Source organism: Chrysemys picta, chromosome 10 (assembly GCF_011386835.1).
Source record: "Chrysemys picta bellii isolate R12L10 chromosome 10, ASM1138683v2, whole genome shotgun sequence".
In the NCBI taxonomy this organism is placed as follows: Eukaryota; Metazoa; Chordata; order Testudines; family Emydidae; genus Chrysemys; species Chrysemys picta.
The window spans coordinates 85,527,913-85,551,418 of record NC_088800.1 but is presented as its reverse complement, the minus strand read 5'-3'; the positions used below and the strand labels follow the sequence as shown (position 1 = coordinate 85,551,418).

General features: G+C 45.4%; 2 protein-coding genes across 2 annotated transcripts; one reads left to right on the top strand and one right to left on the bottom strand.

Moving 5' to 3' along the window:
• Positions 1 to 784: 784 nt before the first annotated feature.
• On the bottom strand, positions 785 to 16,398 carry E4F1 (E4F transcription factor 1). Its single transcript, XM_008164859.4, has 14 exons — positions 16,143 to 16,398; positions 13,516 to 13,667; positions 13,321 to 13,420; positions 11,648 to 11,853; positions 10,881 to 11,001; positions 10,368 to 10,520; positions 9,679 to 9,842; positions 8,520 to 8,747; positions 8,107 to 8,209; positions 6,890 to 7,107; positions 5,877 to 6,075; positions 3,809 to 3,969; positions 3,339 to 3,401; positions 785 to 1,726 (listed from the first exon to the last, which is right to left on the bottom strand). The coding sequence occupies exons 1-14, from the start codon at positions 16,297 to 16,299 to the stop codon at positions 1,379 to 1,381; spliced, it is 2,373 nt and encodes a 790-aa protein (XP_008163081.2). The 5' UTR covers positions 16,300 to 16,398; the 3' UTR covers positions 785 to 1,378.
• Positions 16,399 to 16,842: 444 nt separating this feature from the next.
• On the top strand, positions 16,843 to 22,486 carry PGP (phosphoglycolate phosphatase). Its single transcript, XM_005289173.4, has 2 exons — positions 16,843 to 17,529; positions 20,047 to 22,486. The coding sequence occupies exons 1-2, from the start codon at positions 16,914 to 16,916 to the stop codon at positions 20,370 to 20,372; spliced, it is 942 nt and encodes a 313-aa protein (XP_005289230.1). The 5' UTR covers positions 16,843 to 16,913; the 3' UTR covers positions 20,373 to 22,486.
• Positions 22,487 to 23,506: the final 1,020 nt, after the last annotated feature.

Here is a 23,506-nt window from a genome sequence, read left to right as displayed (position 1 = left end):
GCCCTTGGTTGGGCTAGGGTTATACAAAGGAACCCAGGCCCAGCTCCACAAAGATATTTACTTCCATGGGTTTCAATGGAAGTTAGGAGTCTAAATACCATTGTGGATCTGAGCCATAGGGTCTAGAACGTTAAGCTAATTACCCTGGGGGGAGGAGTGAATAAAACAGGAGGTGGCCTTCTGAAGGCCTAGTTTTGTTTGAAACCTCATAACCTATGAGGGATTGTGCCACCAAGACTTCAGGCACTAAGTTGAAGACAAGTTCAAATCACCCTCAGTGAATATTTTTTTTAAAGTTGTACATTTAGGGGGGGAAATGTCCCCTTCTCCTTGCAGAGATTCTTCAGGGTAGTTCTGGTGATCAGTTCACTAGAGGAGACATACTAGAACTATATAGAACTTTAAATATTTTATTTTTTAAAAAATGTATTCTATTTACAATCTGCAAGTAAAAATCTGTATATGGTTAAAAAAATCTTGTACAATATGGCTTCACACATGAAAAGATTAGCTCTGAGTAGCCACCTGTGGAGCATTGCAAGGATATGATGCATTCTGTCAGAGTTCTTTATATAAAAGGCTATTGTCTGTGAGAGAGATAAACCTACATTACTATGCCTTATGAGGATTAAAGTAGTGTGGTTGGAAGGCATGAAACCATGGTCTTTCATCAGTGGTAAATTTGCCCAGAAACTCTTCAGTTATTTATGAATCTGGTTCTCTCAGAGCAAGACAGCTTCCATTTAAGTTGAGACTTAAATACCAGAACACTACTGTCCCATGGTTTGAGGTAAATGCTTTGCAAAGGATATTCCTTTATTGGAGGCAGCTGTACAAAAAGTTAGACGGTCTGAATTAAGACTGTTAGTCACTTATTGCACCTTAAAGCTAGGCAGAGGTCATTATAGTACTGGCATTTTCATTTTAAAACAAAGATGTATGATGTCTTAATTTATACCACTTTCCGTTTATAAAGTGTTGCCTTATATATTTTTAACGAGTTTCTCTCCTGCTCCCAAGCAACTGGAATAGCAAACTTTTAGTGCTGATTGAGCCTGTTTCCTGCCCTGGTGGAAAAACACTTGTTTCTAAGGCAGTGGTGGGCAACCTGCGGCCTGTCAGGGTAATCTGCTGGTGGGCTGTGAGACAGTTCGTTTACATTGACTGTCCATGGTTCGCTGTTCCCAGCCAATGGGAGCTGCGGGAAGCCACAGGGACATGCTGGGTGTCACTTCCCGCAGCTCCCATTGGCTGGGAATGGCGAACCACGGACAGTCAACGTAAATGAACTGTCTCGCGGCCTGCCAGCGGATTACCCTAATGGGGCGCTGGTTGCCCACCACTGCTTTAACGTCTGCCATTCACTATGTGTTGGCCCCTAGACAATCACTGTCTGAACTTCCACTTCCCCTTCCTGGGAGGCTATCACAAACTCTCCTACGTGCTCCATTATTTCAATATCCTCTGATGCAACCATTGTCACAGTTGCTTCTTCTGTCTCAATGCTACCCTCTGTCGTCAGTACGGCTCCTTCGCCAATTGCCGAAGCCAGCGTCATGGCAACCTGCTCTGTAAGACTTTCTGGTGTTGCTATGGTGATAGTGTCTGCAGTGTCAGTAGTTACTTCAGAGTTTTCTGCCACTGTAACATTCTGCACGATGATCTGGTGGCCAGAGTTTGCTTGATTTACTATTTGCTGCACGACCTTCATAATGTGACTGTCAACCTAAGTTAAGAAAAAAGTTATTTAATTTTTTTATCATTAATAATCCAACAATTCCTCTTGTTCAGTGTATTGTGCTTACTACTGCCCTGCTACAACTGTAACTGCAGTCTAGTAGGTTTTTAGTGAGGTAATACAAACAATTAAATAGGTTCAGATGAATTCAAATATTTATTGAAGGTATGGCATCTTAGTGAGTGAGATAGCTGGAGTACATCACATCTCATCTCACTAGAGAACTGCTGGTATTTGAGAAAGCAGTTTGTATAATGAAGTCAAGACAAGTTATTTTTAAAAACTGTTTAAAACTAGCCTGAGGATGTCACACATTCCAGGTTTTTAAATACCAGAATGATGGCCTCAGTCTAAGAACTTAAGAAAGATGAACCACAATTGTTTCTGATGTGTCCAGCAGGAGACTAGCCAACCTCTCACTTTAACTTTGCAGTTCCAACCAGGGAGCTGACCCAAACCTGAACACTGATTCAGAGGTTTTTTGAGTGAACTGGAACTGAACCCAAAAAAAACCCTAAACTGGTAACTCATTCCAAGCAGGTTTGGTAATCAAATGCTGAGGGACGTCTCTGTAGTCTTTTGGGAGTGCTAAGGAAGGGTACGTCTCTCTCTCTCTCTCTCTCTCTCTCTCTCTCTCTTCCAAACCTAGAGAGAGGGTGGGAGGCAGAGACACTGCACTTCCCAGGAAGCCAGTGGAAGAGAAGAATAGGAGAGAAGGGTTCTGGTATTGATAGGACTAGTTATGGGAAAGAACTACAACTTCCAGAACACCTCAACCACCTACCGCGGAATGCTTGTTCCTCCTATGCAAGTCAGTGTAGAAAGGATGTTTTCTGGCCTGAAATTCATTTTGTACATAACATAAGAATGGCCCTACTGGGTCAGACCAAAGGTCCATCTAGCCCAGTATCCTGTCTTCCAGCAGTGGCCAATGCCAGGTGCCCCAGAGGGAATGAACAGAACAGGGAATCAAGTGATCTATTCCCTGTTTAGTCCCAGCTTTTGTAACCTTAACAGTCAAATATGACTGAGAGAGGTCTGGAGGATGTTGTACTAGTGAGTGCAAATAACTGGTTTAAAAAATTTTCTACAGTGAAAAATATTGTATTCTTTTGCTAGGAGTTACAGTGCAAGCATAAGTGTGAGACATTAATCTACAGGAAACATATCTGAACTGCTTCAAACAACTTCAAAGTAGTTCAGTAACAAGTTCAGCTATCATTTTATGTTAGTATTTGAACTGGAACCAAACTGCAGAGTTAAATATTGATGATTCCAACCAGAATTGAATCAAATTTAACCATTCGACTCCCTTCATTCCAACTACGATTTTTTTTGTTTTAGTACACGTGGTGACATTCTTAAGAGAACAGTAAGTAACACCGTAAGATCTTAATGAAAATGTGAAGTCGCCACTTATCCAATATGTACACTATTTTGTGCTGGGTCATAAAGCCCAGTCTGCAAAACTACAGATTGGGGGGGAGAGAGAGAGAGAAGGAGAGCTAGCTGGGTTTTGGTATACTTAGTGTGGCTTTCAGGCACTGTATGTTCATCTTAACAGTAGGGTCCGAAAGGAGCATCAAAACTGGCAGCCTACCTCATGTCTGGTTCCCTCTATTATTTCAGTAGCTTCACTGGTCTCCATGTCTTCAGTAGCAGTCTGGAAAGAGACAAAGCAAAAGATTGCTAAAGAATGCTATAATGGATCCTGTTTGTGAGAAGCGTCACCCCAGGAGCATGGGCTCCCTCCCACACCATTCTTCCTGTTCTCCCTCTGCTGCTACGACCTGTATTTCTCCAGGAGGCAGCTGGATGTAGTTCCTGCCAGGCCCTATTAACACGAGTTACTCAGAAGTGATGCAGGGTGCGCCCCTCTTAGCAGAGACTCAGCATCCTTTCACCATAGCACCCTGGGGACTGATGGACTCTTCTCCCCCTCTTTATTGCATTACAGGTGAGCAATGCACATTTAGTTACAGCACAGGTTTCAGTGGAACACAAGCCCTTCTTCCCGTCTCCCCTTCCTTATCCACTTGTTACTACCAGCCTGGTATAGTGGTTTATTACCTCAATGATGTATTCCTGAGTATCTGCCACCACTGAAGAAAATTCTACTAGAACAGTATGAGGATCTTCAGAAATAACTGTTGCCGCTAAGTTGTCAGCTGATTGACTTTCCTCAGAAACCATCACATCTTCAACCTCTTTCAATGCAAGAAGGCAGCCACCTGAACGTTTCAGGAATGTGAGGAGAAACAAGGATTTTCATACCCAGAATCAAATGCTAGGTCCCACCTAATATTGTGTCAACCTAAGGAGACACTATGGGATACTGCTGAGCGGAAGCTATCAGCAGTTAATCTTCCTCCCTACACCCAAGCTTTAGGCTCCAAGAAGACTTGCTACATTGGAGACTAGAATCCAGCCTCAACTTTAACCAATAATACAATGGAATTACTAGGAATATAAGCGTTTGAGTGCTTAAATCAAATAGTGGGCAAGACTTTCAAAGTCCTAAGTGTGTAAGAATAGACGGGTGAAAGTGGGCCAGTAAGAAGTGGCCGCCGGTACCAGCCTGTGACGCAGCTGATGTTAAAGCGCTACTGTGGCAGCGCTTTAACATTGCTGCCCCTTTTGCCCCACCCTATCAGCAGTCCTGCCGGTAGGGACCCTATAGGCACGGCTGCCAACGGGGTGGGGGGAAGGGGCATAGGCACGGCTGCCAACGGGGTGGGGGGAAGGGGCAATGACATTTAAGGAGGGTCCTTTGCCATGGCAGTGCTTTGTCATTGTCACTTTTGCCCCCTCCTGGGCCACCGCCAACAGGGGGAAAGGGGCAGCTGCCCCGGGCCCAGCGATTTAAAAGGGCCCAGGGCTTGCAGGAGCAGCCAGAGCCCCAGGCGGCATGGGGCCAGACAGCACGGCTGGGTGAGGCTGACCCCCTGCCCTGCCCCTTTTGGGGGCCCAGAGCCAGGCCTCCATACCAGTAAGTGCTTAATGTTACTTTCACCCCTGAAAATAGACCCAAGATTCCTTGACATCCCTCATAAGCAGCCAGGCCATTGTACCAGCATACAATTCAGCATATTTATATTCCTAGCAAAGCTGTAACTATTCTCTAGAAGCATTACGTGCCAACATGATTTTAGAACACATTTAGTATAGATAACAACAAGTAGTGTCTCTCAATGGGTGCTGATCCCATCAACCACGTCAATATTTATTTGCAAGTGTTCTGAATATTAGTATTTGCCCAGCAGACCATAGCAGCTTCAACTAGACACAGCACACCCCTTTGTGGCATTTCACAGAAAAAGGCAGTAAGATAATGGACAATTTCACTTGTCAAGAAACCAAAAACAAATGTAGAGTAGTTACCTGCCGCATTTAATTTTACAGAACACAAAATGTAAGCAACTGTTGGCACCTGGCACTTCTATTGTGTTTTAATCCTTTTTCTGTTGGGAGGCAGGTGAACTTGCATTAGTTTATGAAGACACCTGTTTTTTCTGGCCTCACCTAAAGCCTTAGAGAATGTAACAATTACAGGACAAAATAGCCAAACCCATATTGTGAGATTCAGGGTGGAAACTGCATGGGAGAGAGGCTCTCTCCCCTTCCAAACACTGCATTTTACAGATCATGGAAGCTGGAGTTTGAAACGCAGATAACTCAATGTTTTTGCCTCGGTCAGACTTAACACATCAATGATTTTGATTTCACTGATTTCCACTTTTCGTTATCATTCTACTAGATGAATGGACCCGATCTTGTTATCCATAAACCAGTTCTCTTACTGATCAGAATTGCTTTTGGCTGGAAGGGTGAATGTAGAAGGGATTTGTTTAACAGTTTAAAGAATAAATGTTGCAGCTTTTAATGCCACTCAACTGCAGGGAAACAATCAACAGCTTATGGGAAAGGCAGCTAGAGCCCATTCAAACAAGACTGGTCTATCAGCCACTGAATTTGCTTAGTGTGACTTGAGCAGGCCTTGCTGTCACACAGATCTGAGAAGTTTACTGTTTACACAGATTCTTACAAAATGATCACTAAGATTCAGCCATAGCAGGGCAGGTGGTCCAAATTAAGCCACAAGAGAATCCCACCATAGACAGATGCCTCCCTATCTCACCTTTGGTTTTTAAGTGCCTGTTAAGAGTGCCATGCTCTGCGAACCCACGTCCACACTTGTAACATTTGTATGGCTTTTCGCCTGTGTGGTGACGGATGTGACGAACCAACGAGCCCTTCTCCCGAAAGCCCCGGTTGCAGAACTGGCAGATGTAGGGCTTCTCTTCCAAGTGAGTGCGGAAATGAACCTGCTGGGCATTCTGCAGCAGAAAGTGGATACGATGGAAGAGTGATAGGAACAAACCACTTAAACAGCCTCTCCCAGGGAGTATTATAGCTCTGACTTTGGAGCAGACACCCCTTTGAGCTTTTCTTGCCACCAAGGCAGGAATAATCCTCTGCCACAGGTACTACAGATTATTCCTGAACAGGGAAACAGGTCCCACTATTTCCCTACTTAGAGATGAACTGCAAGGCCATTGTATCTAATGGTAGAGTCCAGGATCCTTTAGTTCTCCTGGAACAGCTGAAGATGGCTAACTAAAATAAAACAGACCAAAACTGCATTCCCTACAGTGCATGAGGAGTCCATTACAGAATGTCTGTGAGGCTGACGTTGGTTCAGTGTGCTAACCGCAGCCTATGCCTAGCACTTCAGAGGTAACTGCATCGTACCGTTTCTGAAGGCAAACTTCATTCCCCAGAGGTGATTAGCTCATGCTTGTACATAGCAACTGATATCTTTTAACTGTCATATTTGGCAAAGAAAAAGTCAGTTCACATAATGACTAATTCCCCACCCCCCCCCAACCTGCTAAACTATTTGCCTTACCAATCCCCTGCAGCACAGGCAGTCCATCCAGAACAGGAGGGAATTTTCTCCAAAGCTTGTTTGAGTCTTACCCCTCACTGTAAGCCCCTCATTATTGTATCACCGGATCTTAAAACAATTTTACAATTTTTTTTAAAGCGTTTGTCAGTTCCCTGTTAGACAAAGCCTGTTAACTTTCCACAGAGCATGACTATGGAGAGGAAAGATCTGCAGGCAAGTGTGTTTTGGAAAGAGGCACCTACCTTTGTTTTGTATCTCTTGCCACACTTTGGACAGGAATATGGCCGCTCATCTGAGTGCACCCTCTTGTGTCCCTTCACATGCGCGATGGTCTTGTAGAGTTTGCCACACTCACCACAACGGAAGCGCCGCTCATTGACATGCACTTCCTGGTGCTTTTTCAACAGGTAGCCTTTCATGAACTCTTTACCACACTCCTCGCATTTGAACACTTTGTAACCTAGAGGGAGACATATTTTAGACCATAGGCAACAGCAGCACAAAGGAATTCTGAAACTGTTATTGCACCAAAGTAATAACGTTGTTATAGCATGTCTGACCAGAGGGACTAGATGGCACAGAGGAGTTAATGTAAGATGATGTGGTGCTTCTCCCCTTCAAAGCCCTGGTTCAAAGACCAGGTTGATAATGGCTCTGTTGGTACTATCGAATGGCTCTTTTGTGTCTTACATGAAACAGGTCTTGTCTCAAACCAGTTCCCAGTATTTCTGCCCACATCAAAGATCACCACAATTCGCACTTGTCAGCGGCATCAGAGCCAAGACGACTGAAGTCCATCTGTCCCCCCATCTTTAGTAGCACTCCCTCCACAGCAAGGCAATGTGCAGGCATGTAGCGTGAACATTTGTCCTGGTGCTAACTGTGCTGTACCTTTTATGTGGCTAAAATGAAAGACTTTATGCAGAAGGCCATTCTTGTACCCTCCTTGGAGTCTAGTGGCGAAGAGAGCGAATGATTTTTCCAATATAAGCATTAACAATGGATAATAAATATGGGGTCTGCTCCATTCTCTCATAATTCTATTAGCTGCCTATTCTTACAGGATCCAGCTCAAAATTGTACTTGTTTGCTTTTAAAGCATGTCAAGGAGCTGTTCCAGCCACTCACAGATCTGGTCTCTCTTCAATCTTTTCCCTGCTCATCTAGAATCCAGCTCTCATGTTCCTTCCACACAGACTTCCCCCCACTAGTGCAAAAGCCTTCACCTCTGCAGCTCCTGAAATATGGAGCTGCTTTTGCATTTTTTAACCTAGATTTTACATCACTTTCAGATCTCAGGGGAAGTCTCTTCTCAGTTGTTCTGACCTTAATTTCTCCGTTAGTGTTTTAAACGCTAATTGAATCTGCATGCAGTTGTGGGATAAAGTTTGCACAACAAATGCTACACAAAGAGTTCAGATATGTAAATTTTAGAGAACAGCATGTGCAGTAGGCTTACCTAAATGTCCTTTGATGTGTATTTCAAGGGAAACAGACCCACTGAAGACTTCACTACAGTGAGGGCAAACATAACTTTTGTATCCGTTTGTTTCTGTATCTGTCTATTGAAATTAAATATCATAATATAAGAATTCTGTATGGAAAAGGCACTAAGCTAAATGCGCTTTGATTTAAACACAAGAAAAATCAAGTTATCAAAGAAGCAGATGGTGCTGACACTGCAAGTTCTAATGCACAAAAAATATTACACTCTGCTGGTCACTATGCTGATACATAGTGCACAAATATTAGAAGTGTAGATACACTGAAGCCAATGCCTAAGGTGATCACATGTGATTCCTAACAGCCCATGTACTTCCTATAGAAAAGAAAATATAAGCTAAATGATAAAAGCGCATGATGCAAACATACAGTCTCTACTTGCTCTACTTCAACACACTGTTCCCCACACTGCTCTTCTTCCGCTTCCATCTCTTCGTTTTCTAGTTCTTCTGTAGCAGCCACACCAGGTTCATCTGATTTTTGCATCTCCTCCACAGTGACTTTTTCTATCACAATCCCAGAATTCCTCATGGCCTGCCTCAGCAAATTCTCATTGTTCACTTCCCATTCACATGGTAGTTCCTTGGGATTTGATGGCTAAAGAAAGTCAAATAGATAACAACAGCAGATTTGAAGTCAGCCTTTTAGACAACAGAACTCTCTGTATTCCAGTGCTTGTCACCAGGGTGACCGGTTCTGTGATCTCAGATACCAGAAAGCAAAAGAGATGTGTCTGCTTTGGAGAAGTCCTAGAGCTTGAGAAACTGGAGTTGAAGGGATACTTTCTAGCCCTTCACTTGGAGTCTAACCTCAGGGAGTGGCCATAAAATATGGCCATTTTAGGTCACTCAAGTATAATACCAGACATCACTGATCCCATACAGATACATGACAGATCACTTCGATTTTACAACAGAGACTGAACTCCACTACCAGATGCTCTAGTATGGCCTTTTCAGGTAACCTACACAGCCATTTATTTTCTCTGAACTTGCAGGCTATTTTCCTATGTGCTTTTGAGATCAGTTTCACAGCCTGGACAGGAAAAGCATCCTCACCCTTATTTACACCTGGCTTATTAGCTTCTTTTAAGTTTATAGTCACATCAAAGTTAAGATGTTAGTAAATAAGACATTAGTAGCACCACAGACTTTTGTTTCTCCCCAAGCAAGAGAATATATTGACAACCAGATGCCCTACCATTGTCAGTCCTGTAAAGAACCAGTCAGCAGCATGAGCTGTGTGTTATTTTCAAATGAGTTTAAAATGTTTGCCATCTAGTGTTGGAACTGAAGTTCTACAGGAAAGGTAGCTACTGAACACAACAGAATTAAAATTAGTCTATACAAGCCCTGTGCAGACCTTCCTGAGTAAGTCCTCTCCATTTGAGCGTGTCCTTGGAACTGATGGTAAGGGGAATTTAAATGAGCAATGCTGCCTTCCAACTCAAGAGCCCCGACCAAGGAATAGCAATTCTGCTTCTTTGCATAAAATATGTGAAGGGTATCCAACAGAAACAAACACTCACCTCTTGATCCAAGGATTTTGCATCAACAACAGGAAGCTCCTGCATTTGGACATGGACTTCGTGCAGGACATTGCCTTTTGCATCTGTTAATAGGTGAATCACAGGAGTCTCAATGGATTCGCTTGCTATAGGTGAAACAGCCTCTGTGTTTGAACTACAAGATTCTTCAAGAAAAGAAGCACAGGATTAAACAACCAGTCTAGTTCTGAGTGTGAAGCTAAACCCTATTTACAGCCACTTGACTTAATTCTACTTCAGTGTGTATCTAGACATATTAACCTCTGGCTGAAGGACTGCTTTTTTGCATTTACCATGTGTAATCCTTTTCAAGCATTGTTCCATACAATGACATCCAGCATTTTGCAGATAGATAAATTTCAACACTGATTTCCATGTCAATTTTGTGATTATAATGGTCTTGGTGCCAGATCCTCAAATAAATCGTTCAATCTATGATCCGTATTTACTCATCCATGGCATGCCTCTGTCCATGATCACTCTGGATTGACAGGTTGGCTACCTGTCCAGAGGTAGTTGTTTCTTTCTAGAGAATGGGAGCCAGATGCCACACACTACACTACACATACACACACACACAAAATATGGAGGAAAATGTCATTTGAATGCCAGGAATGTCACGTGACCTACACTTTGTTTGATGCATGACATACATTTGCTATTTCACTGACCTGTTGGCAATTCATCTTTGCTAACAACTATTTCTTTGCTCATGTTGAAACGGATTTTTTCGGTGCAAGGTGTCAAAGATTTCAGATGCCGTGTCAAAGCTCCTGATTCCCTGAAGCTTTTCCCACACTTCTTGCATTTGTAAGGTCGCTCATCTTGACAAAGTAAGAGAAAGCATGAATCATTACATCAAACAAATTCTATTAACACCATCCAAGAGTTTTCACTTGATCAAACATACTTTGAATACAGCTCTTCCCAACCTTTTGGAGCAAGTTTAATTGCCTTTGCCCACTACCTTCCATCCAATTACATGCACTATCTGCAACGGCAAGAGTTTTTGAAACAGGGATTCTGAGCAGCCCCAACACCACGGGATTTAGACTGCATTCAGCTCAGTGCATGGTGGAAAACAGTGGAGCATTTCAGCTCATCACTTAAGGCAAGATGGAGGAGCCAAGTACAGCCCAGTCCAGCAATTAGGAACCACTATACTAAAACAGAGAGCATCTTACCTGTGTGACGCCGGTGGTGTCGAATGAGAGACCCCTTTGTCCTAAATGATGTTCCACATAATTTACATTCATAGTCCTTCCTGCTACTATGAGTGATCATGTGAGCTTTAAGGATACTGGCCTAGAAAATGAGTTGATTTTTAAAAAATTGGTAGAAATGCTCCTTTATTAATTGTTTTACATTTCAACAAAATCAAAGACATTCAAGAACACTCACACTATTAATCAAAAATGTAACTGTAGAACTGCTAGAATGTTGACAAAAAGCACAAAGTTCCAGCCATTACCAGGATTAAAGAAGTGCTTGTATTATTAAATTTACAAGTGAAGATAATGGACATGTTGGAATACAGCCTAATGCAAAACTACATAAGTTATATAAGCCTTCCTGCTTCAGGGCTTAAGCCAATTACTACAGTTAAGAAGCAGCTTCACCTGCAGATTATTCCATGATTGTCCATTATAGAGGTTTCACACTTTCCTCACTGGCCACTATCAGAGACAGGGTACCAGATAAAGATAATAGTCCACTGGTGTGATCGAGTATGGCAGTTCCTTTTAGACAGCAATTAAAGCTTTATCACGAATGTCCGATTTGACTGACTGGCACGAGTTTTGAAATGAGGTCAATCTCCAAATAAGATAATGTATTAGGAAATGAGTTTTCTATCAAGTCTGAAGAGATCATGATGCACAACTGTGCTAAAAGATTTGATAATATGAACATTACAAAAGTAGATTGTAAAGCTACCAGCTCCATAACTTACTGTTTTAAACGTCTTGTGGCATAACTCACACACATATCGACCTTCTTTATTAACCAGCAGCTTAACCCTGATCAGCTCTGTGGAGCCATCTTGTTCCATGTCATCGGGACTGCCCTGCCCTTCAGTGATCTCACCATCAATCTGGCCATTTGGGTTTTCAAAAACTTGTTCTCCTGTGACAATGACTTCTTTGATGTGCCCACTACCTGGGAAAATGATATGAAGACAGCTACATTCTTTACATAACTCAGGTTCACATGACTCAATGGAGTCAATCTTTTAGGATATCAAGTCGTGGAAAGAAAAGAGAAGCAGGTGACCAAACACAAATGGTATATGCCAAAGTCAATATTGACTGATTATGGAACTCTTTATTGCGTTTTCAAAGTCATGCTAAAGGTGTTAGAGCTCAGGATGGATGTTCTTTGAAGTGGAGTTTTAAATCTAAATAAAATACATAATAAATATACTCAAGTTAGAGTTGGAAAGGTGCCTTGCAGGATTTCCACTCATCATGATAGTTGTGGAGATTTAGCATGCTCCCTCCTTAGTTCTACCAAGCCCAGAGCTCAGGAGCCCCACACAGATCCCTATGTGAGACAATGTGTTAGACTGTCAACCACCAGACTAGTCAACAAGGCCTTTAATCTGCAGAGATGTCATCTCACATAACCTTTGAAAGTAAATACCACAAACATTTGAGTTGGAAGGGACCTGTAACTAGGTGGTCTGGTCAATTCCCCTGCAGCATGGATTTATTTTGTACAGAAAACAGGCAATACAGTGCAAGCCAAAATCAGTTACACTGCGGAGACACTAAAACAAAATGTTGTACTTCTGCCAAACCACATTAGACAGGGATGCAGTGATTATGGACTAAATGGAAAACTGACAGGGAAAGAGTTCATTTAAAACTTTCTAACTGGGTACAGCTTCAATAGAAAAAAGTATTTTGTAATTTATGTTTTTTCTAGAGGACCTATCAATTTACTAAAATGAATACATGCAGAAATGAATAATGGAAGTAAGGTTTCAGAAACATTAAAGTCTTTATTTTAACAAGAGAAAATATTTCCATTACTAATTATTATGGACATTGATTAATAATTTAATGTGACTTCATTTGAACTAAAATCTAAAATTCTAATGAGAAACCATATTCAGTTGCAGAGTTAACATCGCCAAACAAGGACCTACATACACAAGTTTATTCAATTATAATTTTTGCCTCCATTTTAGAATTCACTCCAGAAGATCCAAATTATTTCTAAAAGAGTCAAGGTCATTTTTGTGATGTACTAGAGAACTTCTATCCACAAAGCTTTCTTAGGAAGTGTACACATAGCAATTTTCAGACCAGAAGATGTGTGTATTAAAGTTATAACTCCCTAAAAACTGGAATTTGCAAAAGAAGCTATTAACTGAAAACTAGTATACATTTTCATTGCTTAAAAAGCACCTAAACTCTGTTTCTCCCCATATACACAACAGAGTGAAGCTAAAACAACTCTGACACCATACAGTATTGACTATGAAATCAAATTCTTACAGAGCTAGTGAGGGCACAACTCAAATTTACAATGCAACTATCTGACTAACCTTTACAGTAAGGCAATAGACTAAATAATAGATTACTAAAGTAACATCAGTTACATAAAGACCTTGCAACTTACCTACTATAGAAGATGCATTACTGATTTCTTCTGCTATTGAAGATGCTTCAACAACTATATGAGCAACAGTTATGGACTCCTCAACAGAAGGAACAACCTCCTGTAACAGATGTTTTAGTAGGAAAAGTTAAAATCGTATCTGATGTTCGCTTATGTTAGATTATTGTTCTAATTATTTTGAGACATGGCTGTCACCTTTTGTACTTCTTGGCTAGGAAGACTTGTTGATGTGGCAGTAATGGCTTCTTGAGTTCGTTGACAGATCTTTTGTAATTTGTGTTGTACAAATTCTTCCAAAGAGGTGAACTCAGAATGACAACGACCACACTTATGAACATCATCTTCATCTGCAATTTAAAATGTAAGAAATTATTAGATTTGGAAGTTAACATACACGGTGTTTAAGACTATGACAATAGCCCTTTGCCACCCAGTCTACTAAATCTCCTACAATATGAAGAGAGGAAGTTGAAATTGGAGCGTGTAAGAATGAGGACTGTTTACCCATTAGATACATTTTTGCTCCTACAGCAGTATTTTCTTTTGGGGTCTATAGAGGGCTGTGATGTTAATTTGCTTAAGGGGCAACACCGTGGCATTTATGCATCACAGGGACACGGGTTGGACAGGTCACAGCCAGCAGCAACAAGATAAGGAGCTCCAAGTTTGAAGACAAGTTACATAAACACTGTGCAGTCTTGCAAAAGGATCACGAACATTTACCAACTCAGACAACAGAGCAGAGGATGATATTAAAAAAGAAATCTAGTGACATGTTCCTTGCCCCCCCAAAAGTGGAGTTACTCATCCCCAAGAGAGTGAAAATTTACAAAGCTGCCTTACTACATAGCCCATTACAGCATCTCCCTCAATCAGCACTAATCCTCACTATCTGCCTAAGAAACCTGGAAAGGGATAGGAAGCCTTAATCAGGAAATAAAACCAAAGAGACAGGCTTTAGAAGAGGACTTTAAGGGTATGTCTTCAGCCAGATCGGCGGGCAGCGATCGATCCAGCGGGGATCAATTAAATCAACCCCCAAGCACTCTCCTGACGACGCCTGTACTCCAGCTTGGGGAGAGGCCCAGGCAGAGTTGACGGCAGTGGCAGCAGTCGACTCACCACGGTGAAGACACCACAGTAAGTCGATACAAGTACGATCTAAGTACGTTGACTTCAGCTACATTATTCACGTAGTTGAAGTTGCGTAACTTAGATCGATCTCTTCCCCCCCCCAGTGTAGACCAGGCCCTAGAGCAGGGGCTCTCAAACTGGGGGTTGGGACCCCTCATGGGGTCGCAAGCTGTCAGCCTCCAGCCCAAACTCCGCTTTGGCTCCAGCATTTATAATGGTGTTAAATATATTTTTAAAAGTGCTATTAATGTATAAGGGGGGGGGGGGGAGTCACACTCAGAAGCTTGCTATGTGAAACGGGTCACCAGTACAAAATTCTGAGAACCCCTGCCCTAGAGTCTAGAGCTGATTTCTCGGAACATAGCAATGGCCATACTGGATCAGACCTGAGATCCAGCTACTTCAGTATCCCATCCCTAACTGTGGCCAGCATCAGATCTTCAGAGGAAGGTGTAAGAACACCTCAGCAGGCAAAGGTGAGATGATCCCCTCCCCCCGCATTAGTTCTCAACCAGATTTCTACTAGTTAGAGATTAGTTTACACCATGAAGCATGAGGTTTAATATCCCTTCCAAATTTGTTGTTAGCATTAACTCACGTAACTCTGGACACTGTCATTCATACAAAGGTCCAGTCCTTTTTTTGGATTTGGCTAAATTCTTTTCCGCAACAGCTTCCTGTTGCAATGAATATGAATTTCCTGAAAAAATATTTCCTTTTTCCGTTTTGAATTAGCCATTTTTAAATTTTAATTGACTATTCTCTTGTTGTGTTGTATGACAGGGAGAACTGAAGTTCCCTATCTGCCCCTACTAGAACATTTCTCATTTTATCTACTTTTTTATCATGTCCTCCTTTCTACGGGAAATTACCCCCATTTTTTTTTCACTCTTTTTCAATGAGAGTTTTTCCAGGCCCCTCATCATTTCCATCACCCTTCTCTGCATCCCATCTAATTCTGCAACATCCTCTTGGAGATGGGTGACCAGGACTGCAGGCAATAGTCCAGCGGCTCTCAAACTTTTTGCCCTTTCACACAGCAAGTCTCTGAGTGCGACCCCCCTTATAAACTAAAAACAGTTTTTTTTAATATATTTAACACCATTATAAATGCTGGAGGCAAAGCAGGGTTTGGGGTGGAGGTTGACAGCTCGCGACCCCCTGAGGGGTCCCGCCCCCCAGTTTGAGAACCCCTGGAATAGCCCATATGAGACCACCCCACTGAAGCAGGTCAAGCCATTCTCATAGCCTTTGGCTTAGTCCCCAGCCCGATCCTCCCGCAGCAGAACACCATTTGCTTTTTGGGGCCGCAGCTGCCCCCCGAGCAAAGGTCCCCGCCGCACTGGAGACCCCCAGTCCCTGCCCTGAGTGGCTACAGGGTGTCCGAGTCGTCTATGTCCATTCCTTCGCATTCAACAACTGCGAACTTCCTTCGCCCGCGCGTTGCCAGGTCCCCTCGCCGCCCTCTCTGGGCCCAGCGAACCGACACAACCCTGGTCCCTCGCGGCTCCCCAGTCACCAGCGGGGGCCCGGGGATGCTGAGGCCGGGGCGGGCCAGGGGCGCTCTGGGGGCCCAGCGCTGACCGGGCCCCCGCCTCCGGGAGGGGCCCGGAGCGCGCCACCCCCTCAGCAGGCCGCTCGCCCCTCAGGCCCCGGCGCGGGGAGCGGGCCCGCCCCAGGCCCGTTACCTTCCTCGCTGAAGGGCGCCGGGAGGCTGAGAAAGGCGGTGGGGCCGGCGGGCGCCTGGGCCGGGCTGGAGGCGGCAGCCGCCGCCCCCTCCTGCTCCCCGGCCGCGGCTGCCGTAAGCCCCGCCGGCCCTGCGCTCGTTGCCATCACGGCCTCCATGTCGCAACGCGCCGCACCACCAAGATGGCGGCTTTACGGCCGTGTCGTCATAACAACGGGCCGCATGCCACAGGGAAGGGGAGGGGCGGAGCGGGGGTTCGGCAGGTAATGGGAGGGGGAGTAAGGAGCCCCGCGCAGGGGCCGCGCTCTGACCCACCACTCCTCTGACCCCTATGATCCCCCACTGACCCCTGACCCTCCGTGCCCTTCGTGAACCTGAGCGCTCAGGTGACCAGTTACTGCCCGGTGCAACTAGGGGGCGGGGCTCGGGTAGCCAATGGGCTGAGAAGAGGGTGTGTTACCCAATGAGATGTAGGGGCGGGGCTGAGGGCCCGATCAGCATAGGTTACGGCACGATCGGGTCCCCGTGCGACATGACCAAGGTGATGGGGCCTGTCACCCATTGGACTACGGAGTGGGCGGGACTTCATGCCCGCTCCCCCAACGAGCAACGGCGGGGGCGGGGCTCCCTTGGTACTTTGCCCAATGGGCAGACGCGTGGGCGGGGCTCCGCGCCCGGCTACCCAATAGCCGGCGGCCTGGGCGGGGGCCTGCGCCCAGCGCGCGCGCTGGCCGGCTGAGGTGAGCGGGTCAGTCACTCAGTCAGTCAGACCATGGCGGAGCGCGCGGCGCGGCGGGGCCTGCGGCTGGAGCCGGCCGCGGCCCGGGAGGTGCTGGGCGCGGCGGACACGCTGCTGTTCGACTGCGACGGGGTGCTGTGGCGGGGCGACGCGGCGGTGGCGGGCGCGCCGGCCGTGCTGAGCCGCCTGCAGGCCCGGGCCAAGCGCCTCTACTACGTGACCAACAACAGCAGCCGCACGCGGGACGCCTACGCCGAGAAGCTGCGGCGCCTGGGCTTCCCCCCGGCCGAGCCCCGCCAGGTCTTCGGCTCGGCCTACTGCGCCGCCCGCTACCTCAGCCAGGCCCTGCCGCCCGGCGCCGCCGCCTACGTGCTGGGCAGCCCCGCCCTCAGCGCCGAGCTGCGGGCCGTCGGCGTCCCGCACCTGGGGCCCGGCCCCGCCGCCCTGCCCGGGCCCGGCCCCGCCGACTGGACCCGCGCGCCGCTGGATCCGTCCGTGCGCGCCGTGCTGGTGGGCTTCGACGAGCACTTCTGCTACGCCAAGCTGTGCCTGGCGCTGCGCTACCTGCTGCGGGGCGGCCCCGACTGCCTGCTGGTGGGCACCAACCGCGACCACCGCCTGCCGCTGGAGGGCGGCGCCGCCATCCCCGGTGCGTGGCTGGGGGGCGGGCCTCCTGTCCCGCTCCTCGTGGGACGGGGGGGGGCGCGATGTGTCCCTCAGGCCGCTCCCGGGGGAGGGGGGTCGGCCCTGGCCTCGGCCTCGGCCTGGAACATGGCTTCTTGCGTGGGTGGTTGGGGCTTGAAATAGCACCAAAAATATGTCCCCATGGTGAGTTTAGTGCCAGGTCCCTGCAGCCCCTCGGCTGGCCAATGCACTGGTACTTGGAGTCACAGCTGTCACGCAGCGCTGTGCCCCATCTACAGTCCCCTTGGCCAGGTGATGTGCTGGCCCCCTTGGGTCACAGCTGTCACACAGCTCTGTGCCCCATCCACAGTCCCTTTGGCCAGGTGATGTGCTGGCCCCCTTGGGTCACAGCTGTCACACAGCTCTGTGCCCCATCTACAGTCCCCTTGGCCAGGTGATGTGCTGGCCCCCTTGGGTCACAGCTGTCACGCAGCTCTGTGCCCCATCTACAGTCCCCTTGGCCAGGTGATGTGCTGGCCCCCTTGGGTCACAGCTGTCACACAGCTCTGTGCCCTATCCACAGTCCCTTTGGCCAGGTGATGTGCTGGCCCCCTTGGGTCACAGCTGTCACGCAGCTCTGTGCCCCATCTACAGTCCCCTTGGCCAGGTGATGTGCTGGCCCCCTTGGGTCACAGCTGTCACACAGCTCTGTGCCCCATCTACAGTCCCCTTGGCCAGGTGATATGCTGGCCCCCTTGGGTCACAGCTGTCACGCAGCTCTGTGCCCCATCTACAGTCCCTTTGGCCAGGTGATGTGCTGTCCCCCTTGGGTCACAGCTGTCACACAGCTCTGTGCCCCATCCACAGTCCCTTTGGCCAGGTGATGTGCTGTCCCCCTTGGGTCACAGCTGTCACACAGCTCCATGCCTGTCTGCAGTCTTCTTGGGCAGGCAATGTTGTGGCCCCTGATGTCACATCTGTTACTTTTCTGAGCCCCATCTGTAACCCCCTCGACCAGGTCATGTGCTGACGCTCAGAGCTGTTAGACAGCTCTGTGGCACATCCAGCCTACTTCACTCCAACATTGGAATGAGGAAAGGGCCATTCAGTTATTCTCCATATTCTTCCCCTGGAAGACCCTTTGTGGGTCCTACTCTAGATGTCCCTTTGCCTTGGCATCAACTCCTTTGCTCTCCAGCCCACCCCCAAGTTGTTGTGAGTGAAAAGTGCTTTCCTGAACAACATGCATCCCTCTTTCGCATTTTGTAGCTTCTTATTTAGTTTCTTCACCCTTCTTTCTTTGTTGCAAGAGGTATGGATGTGATGGCAGTACCTACAGCTTGTATGACTTTATGCTTCAATTGAATCTCCTCTGCTGTATTTTGTTAAAGAACGTGGGGGGACACCTATGCTGTTTGCATATGGGCCTCTCGATGCCAGTACAAGTTTTGGGGACAGGTGTCTTTCCTGGATACAGTCCACTGATTACAGCTATGTAGAAACCAGCACTCTGATGCTAGGTGGTTGGGGACCGCACTGGCTCCATTGTTCAGGGCTGCCCTGTTCCCTAGTGGAGCCTGGATCTGTTGGGGCCAGTGGTCCCTAGCAGCCTGATCTCTATTGTTGAACACACAGGTAGAATCTTTCCAATTCCAGTCAGAGCAAATGAGGCAATCTAAATCTGGAGTATTCTGGAATGTGAGAAGCTTGAGGGGTTTGACCCTGGCTGACTTGTGGCCTAAGTTCCCTCTAAGCTGCGTTGCCGCACTGCTGCCTATTAAGCCCCGCACAGGGGCTCCGGGCCGCGGGGAGAGGCGCCCCTCCCCGTTGGCCCCAGCGCAGGGGCTCCGAGCCGCAGCCAGGGGGAAGGGCTGGGGGGAGTCCTCTCTCCCCACCACAGCCCCAGGGCAGCCTGAACCCTTCATCCCCGGCCCCACCCCAAACCCCGCAACCCCAGCCAGAGCCCTCACGCACCTCTGCCCCAGCCTCCCGCACTCCGAATCACTCGGCCCCACCCCCACCACATAAATTTTGTTATGTACACCAATATGAAGGTGATGTGTCACACATCACCTCCATATTGGTGCACATAACAAAATTCATTCCACATGTGGATGTAAAAAATTTGAGGGAACACTGCCTGTTCAGTCACAGAACTGGATTTTCTAGAAAAACCTTTACTCTAAACCCTCTTCTGTTGCAGTAACATGCAAGCATCCCACCCTTTGCAGCCGACTGGGGATCTGGTGGAATGCAGGCACAGCCGTGAGGTCTGCAATCATTCTGCATGGCTTCGCTGGCGGGGTAGCTCCGCAACCCCCTTTTAGTTATTGCAAATTAAAATATTTTATAAAATGAGAGGGAGGGGTTGGACTTCCCTACTCTGCCTTAATCTGCACCAGGCAAGCTGCCTCTTGCCCATTATTAGGTCTTTAATACTGTGGGGTTACACTTCTGAAGTACCATGCAGTGCAGCACTGGCTCATCTGGGTACCACAAGTCGTGTCCTATATTTCACTTAACTTTTCTCTTCTGCCTTTAGGGACTGGCTGTCTTGTGAAAGCAGTGGAGATGGCAGCAGAACGTGAGGCGTTCATCATAGGCAAGCCCAGCCGATACATTTTCGACTGCTTGACGAGCGAGTTCAAGATCGATCCCGCTCGTACCATCATGGTGGGAGATCGACTGGACACAGACATCCTTATGGGCAATAACTGCGGCCTCACCACCCTTTTGACTCTCACTGGAGTCACTACCCTGGAAGAAGTCAAAGGTCACCAGGAGAGTGACTGCCCTACCAGGAAAAGCCTGGTTCCTGATTACTATGTTGATAGTATAGCTGACCTTCTTCCTGCACTTGAGGATTAAAATAGCAAAAATCTCTCCAGCTCCTGAAAAGGTACCCACGTTAGTGAAGGGCAGTAGCTAATATCACCACTCATTACTTTAATACACACATGCAGTGTGACACCACTTGCAATTGCAAACGGTTAGCTTTTAACCTTCAATTTGAGTCCTACGATAATCTTGTTTACAAATCTTGTTTTTAAAATGCACTTTGAAATGAAGAGGGCATTATAGTGTAACCCAGTCTTCTTGTGGTTTTTAAAGCCAACAAGTACATCCAAATGTTTGCAATATGAGGTGTCAGGGTATTGTTTTGCTGGACTGGGTTAAGGAAAATAGAATAGATTTAAAAAAACGAACCAACCTTGCGGTATGTTTTGATGGACAAACCGTAGCTCAGACTTGATTATTCAGGGAATTAACTCTTTGGTATAGCTGTCTAATGGCTCTCTTCTCCTATGCTTGCACAGGCTGGCTCAGTTAGAATTTGGTCCCATGCTGGATTCTTGATGCTTACTCAGGTCCTGTTCTAGATGTGCAGCCTATTGCAGGTGTAACTTCAAGGGAGAGCAATTCAAATATCTGTCCTGTATTTGATCATATAAATTGCAGTTGTGATACAAACTGGACCGGTTCTACATGCAAAGTATATTAATGGTATCTTCTGTATGTTGTATTTGTCCAAATATTGGATTTATATGTAAAGTATGTGTGGTATATAAAGTAATTACCCTGACTGACACTAAATATATATCAGAGATGTATTTAAAGTATACAGTAAACATAATATATTGAGACTTTATCTTGTTTCCCAAAAGGAAGGATATGAGGAATGTTCTTCACTCTTTATTAAGGATTAATTTTTAAAGGCACTTGCATACTAATGAGATAATGCCGTAAGTGTAATCACACAGAACTGTCCTACATTAATACCATTTGCAAGAAAGAATTATATCAACCGATTACAAAAAAAAAAAAATAGTTGTGCCCATCCTTAGAACTCCCCAGTCCCTCAATATCAAAACAAATGTTTGCCTGGGCTTCAGCTGTGTAAACTCTAAATCTGCTGCTCCTTTGAGGAATCTGTATAGTACACGGTGTCTATATATTACTCCCTGGGCTTATTTTGTGTGGAATAGTGGTTAAGTACTGGAACAGCATGGTGCTTCCTTTACATTTCCGATGTTAATACCTTCCTTGCAGAGCTGGTGTGAGGGCCTGACACCAGCTACTTGCCTAGGTAAGAATGAATGCTCAGGTTATTTTGCTTCGCAACTTTAAAATAGGCCTCCAGATAGCTTTTGTTCTTGCTGCACTAACCTCCACAATGAATATTTTAAGCTTTTGTGTTTAAAAAATAACTCAAGTAATCAGATATGCAAATTGCGTGTTCCGTTATTCCACAGAAGTTCTATTGGTAATTGAAGGAAAGTCTGTGTTTTAATTTCTCTCTCATTGTTCAGTTTGAACAAGTCTGGCAGTGTATTAGTGCCATTTCCTCGTACTTAAACACTTGAAACATGTAAATGTATCATCTTGTTCATACAGCAATAATTGTGCAGTTCATAATATCTTTCAGTGTTACCAGGATATGAGCTGAAAAAACACTTACAAAAGGTTAGTTATAAATTAATGTCAGCATTCATCTGTAACTCTGGACGTGTGCAAGAGGCATTAGTCATATCTCTACCCTTTATTATGTCTCCTTTGTAAGCCTCAAAAGGCTTCTAGCTGAAATGCCTGTGTCATGTAGAATTTGTTCTCGACACTAGTTAATGTAGAATTGGACATAGTGGGTTTACTGCAGTTAGGGAAGACTTCAGATACAATATGTTCTTTGATTTATTTTCGAGACTTGTACTTATCAAATTCTATAGAGATTCAGGAAAATGTTAAGTAAAGGAGTAAATATCAGTGTCGTATTAAACCATGTAACAGCTGCACATTATCCCTGTTGAGAACTACACCTATACAATGGCACCATTACCTCTATTCATTCTGTCTTTCCCTAAGTATTGTGGAACTGTATTGGTGACAGCATTTATTATGCTTAAAGAGTCTCCATATAAATTTTGTTGGAGTTGTCAATACTATACTTGAATTTACATTAAACTTACAAACCTGTTTTCCCTCTGGCTTTTCTCATTGTTTCTGTGGTCTGTTCTGTGTTTACATGTAATGTTACAACAACATGAAATATTGCCTCTAAAGTGGTGAAATACATATGCTGTTATATTGCTAACTCTATTTTTTAGAACTAATATTCACTCAATCTTATTCTCCATTTTCAATACCTAGATCCAGCAATGAGTGGGTTGTAGAAGCCTATGACCTGGGTAGCATTTTCACATTCTTGCATTTTCAAACAAAATATCTTGCTCAGTATGGCTAAGCAGGTTCCTGCCCCTTTTTGTTCAGATAAATTAGAAAAATTTGTGAACGATTTCACTTGACTTTTCTATCTCTGACAGCATATATGTGGTATAAACTTGTTTGAAAGAAGGGTAGAGTGAAAGTGTTACAATGTTGGTCAGTAGTTACTCTTGCAGAACTAACCAGTGTGGTTAAATTGCATCACTGCCTACTCTTTTTTCATCAGAGCTGAAGCTACTTCCTTTAAGGAACATGTTATTGTGCCACGGTATTTCACAATGCCGGCACGTGCTGAAGTTATTTCCTCTTACTACTTTTAAATCTTGAAAGGAATGAGAAAAGTGGCCAGGTAACTCTCTGGCTGTAGCAGAATGTAGGCATGCTTTCTTAATTATGTATCACTAGAGCACTTTGTATCCTTGATTTCAAGTACATTAACTTCACCCTGTCTTCTCTGAATTTTCAAGCCATACAGAAGTAACAATAGAATGAGAAGAAGCACAACTCTCTCCACTGTCAGTTTCCCTTTTTTTATCTTTCTAACAAACTAGTGGGTCCCAGATAACAAGGGTGAAGCCCTCTTTGCTCCCCTGCACAATCAAACATTGAGAAGCAATGTGGGAAGCAGGCCAGGTGCTTCAAAAGGAATGAAAAACCCAATGACCAGCCATCTTGGACTTGCTCCTGCAGTAAGACTTAGCCTTATCCCAACTTGTTATGAAAATTCAAGACAGCCTGCTCAGGTTGTTAGGAGTACAAGGAAACTGCTGCATTACTCTTCT

Excerpts from the sequence above, each read along its gene's own strand:
- PGP (XM_005289173.4), top strand. The coding sequence starts at position 16,914 with ATGGCGGAGCGCGCGGCGCGGCGGGGCCTGCGGCTGGAGCCGGCCGCG. Across the intron at positions 17,530-20,046 it reads GGGCGGCGCCGCCATCCCCG|GGACTGGCTGTCTTGTGAAA; the intron begins GTGCGTGGCTGG and ends TTCTGCCTTTAG.
- E4F1 (XM_008164859.4), bottom strand. The coding sequence starts at position 16,299 with ATGGAGGCCGTGATGGCAACGAGCGCAGGGCCGGCGGGGCTTACGGCA. Across the intron at positions 11,002-11,647 it reads GCCACAAGACGTTTAAAACA|GCCAGTATCCTTAAAGCTCA; the intron begins GTAAGTTATGGA and ends CTCATTTTCTAG. Across the intron at positions 10,521-10,880 it reads ACACCACCGGCGTCACACAG|ATGAGCGACCTTACAAATGC; the intron begins GTAAGATGCTCT and ends TACTTTGTCAAG.